Source organism: Austrofundulus limnaeus, unplaced genomic scaffold, assembly GCF_001266775.1.
Source record: "Austrofundulus limnaeus strain Quisiro unplaced genomic scaffold, Austrofundulus_limnaeus-1.0 Scaffold358, whole genome shotgun sequence".
In the NCBI taxonomy this organism is placed as follows: Eukaryota; Metazoa; Chordata; class Actinopteri; order Cyprinodontiformes; family Rivulidae; genus Austrofundulus; species Austrofundulus limnaeus.
This window is the reverse complement of record NW_013952760.1, coordinates 14,173-16,004: the sequence shown is the minus strand read 5'-3', so window position 1 is coordinate 16,004 and position 1,832 is coordinate 14,173. Positions and strand designations below refer to the sequence as shown.

The following is a 1,832-nucleotide window of genomic DNA, read 5'->3' as shown; positions in this document are numbered from 1 at the left end:
TCTGTGGTTCTGTGTGGTTCTGTTGGATCAGGGTCTGTGGTTCTGTTGGATCAGGGTCTGTGGTTCTGTGTGGTTCTGTTGGATCAGGGTCTGTGGTTCTGTTGGATCAGGGTCTGTGGTTCTGTGTGGTTCTGTTGGATCAGGGTCTGTGGTTCTGTTGGATCAGGGTCTGTGGTTCTGTGTGGTTCTGTTGGATCAGGGTCTGTGGTTCTGTTGGATCAGGGTCTGTGGTTCTGTTGGATCAGGGTCCGTGGTCCAGGGTTTCTCTACCTGCAGGACAGATGAAGACTTCAGAGTGGAGGGTTTAATAAAGTCCCAGGTGGACCCTCATGGACTCTGGTTCTGGACCATTAGAACCTGATCTGTTGATCCTAAACCAGGACTGATGTTTTACAGGAAGTCTTTGAACTGTGACACAAAAAGTTAAATSTTCATAAAGATTTAGTCTCTTTTCATGTTTATTGTTGTTAAATTTATTGATTTTAAATCCTCTGATTTGCTGCGAAAATAAAAATTATTTATTAGTTTTTTCCTTTAATGTTTCTGGTCCGCGCTCTGTTCTCAGTGAAAAAGGATTTATTGGACGTCTCTGGTTTCAGTCCCAACATCAAAGTCTTTTGTCCTCCTTCCTTGTCCCGTGGTGAGGACACCTGGAGACACAGTCTGTCCTCTCCCAGGGACAAAATGTGTCCAACAGTCAGACTGAGTTTTCAAACATGAATATTTCACATTAAATCAGAGAATGTGGGTCACTGAAGATCCTGCAGAGCAATGAAACAGGAAGTACATGTTACCCTTTAAAAATAAAAGCCTGTTTCATTTGTTAGTTGAATCATTCTGACATCAATGTGTAATTTAATAAAAACATTTTATTAAAAGAGCTCAAATCTTTGTTTCAATGCCCTGAAATTTTAAGATTTTTAAAACATAAATAAGTTAAAATATAATTTATAATTATTTCTTACTGGTCAGAATTTAAAGCGTTATTAAAAATGTGGTTAATAAAACAATTATTCGTGATTTGTAACCATTAGTTTAAATAAAACACTTAAAAATAGTATCGACCTGGAATCTTATTTTGAAAGTCTCCAGCGGAAGTGGCATGTTGCGTTCAGGTGCGTTGACGCAGAGAGAGTTTGGGAGAATCCCTGGGAGAGAGTGGGGCATTCAGGGAGAGGAGGGAGACTTTTTACAGACCGAACTTTGATGTTTGACCCGTTAATGTTCCGGTAAACATGGTCCGGGATGGAGCTCTGACGGTTTTTTCCCGGAGTTTGACTCGAACGGAACTTTTCTGGGTCGGTTCCAGCGGGAGGAAGAACGCTGCTTCTCCGGGGAGTTTTCCGCCGCCTCTCCTTCGCGTTTAACGGTTTCCGAGCTCCGGACGCCTCCGCGGGAACGGTGAGTTTATTTTAAGGCGAGTTAGTTCTGTTTGACGGAGGGGTTTCAGCGGAACCGACCAGTTCGGTTCTGGTCCAACTTCGGTCCGAAGGTCGGCGGTTGTTGGAGTGGCGGTGGTGTGTTCACGGACCGGACTCTAGTCCTGATTTTCCAGCCTCTCCGCCGCGGAGGAATCCCTCCGGAGTTTCTGGAAGTGATGAGGTTCATGTTTGTGGATCGTCGGACCCGGGTCGGACCGAGACCCGGCGGAGGTTCGTGCTCCTCCGGCTGGTGAAGGAGGCCGGGAGCCGGAGGGGCTGCAGGGGGAGAACCGGGTCTGACGGTCCGGTTATGTAACCGGGAAGAACCGGAGCCTGAAACTCTGTGAGGATGATGATGATGATGATGATGATGAAGCTCTGATCTGCAGCTGAGATCAGCTGTAGAACTGG

At 45.8% G+C, this 1,832-nt stretch overlaps 1 protein-coding gene and 1 long non-coding RNA gene across 2 annotated transcripts in view; one reads left to right on the top strand and one right to left on the bottom strand.

The window, feature by feature from the left end:
- Positions 1-190: 190 nt before the first annotated feature.
- Positions 191-1,396, bottom strand: LOC106528062 (inaD-like protein; the record flags this gene model as incomplete). The annotated part of the gene is given in 1 exon segment (XM_014023121.1): positions 191-1,396. A coding segment is annotated over 1 exon segment (323 nt), but the record flags the coding sequence as incomplete, so codon positions are not given.
- Positions 1,312-1,832, top strand: part of LOC106528064 (uncharacterized) — a 2,590-nt gene continuing 2,069 nt past the window's right edge. The window contains exon 1 of the long non-coding RNA XR_001311461.1: positions 1,312-1,401. This is a non-coding gene — a long non-coding RNA (uncharacterized LOC106528064). The remainder of the gene's footprint in view (positions 1,402-1,832) is intronic.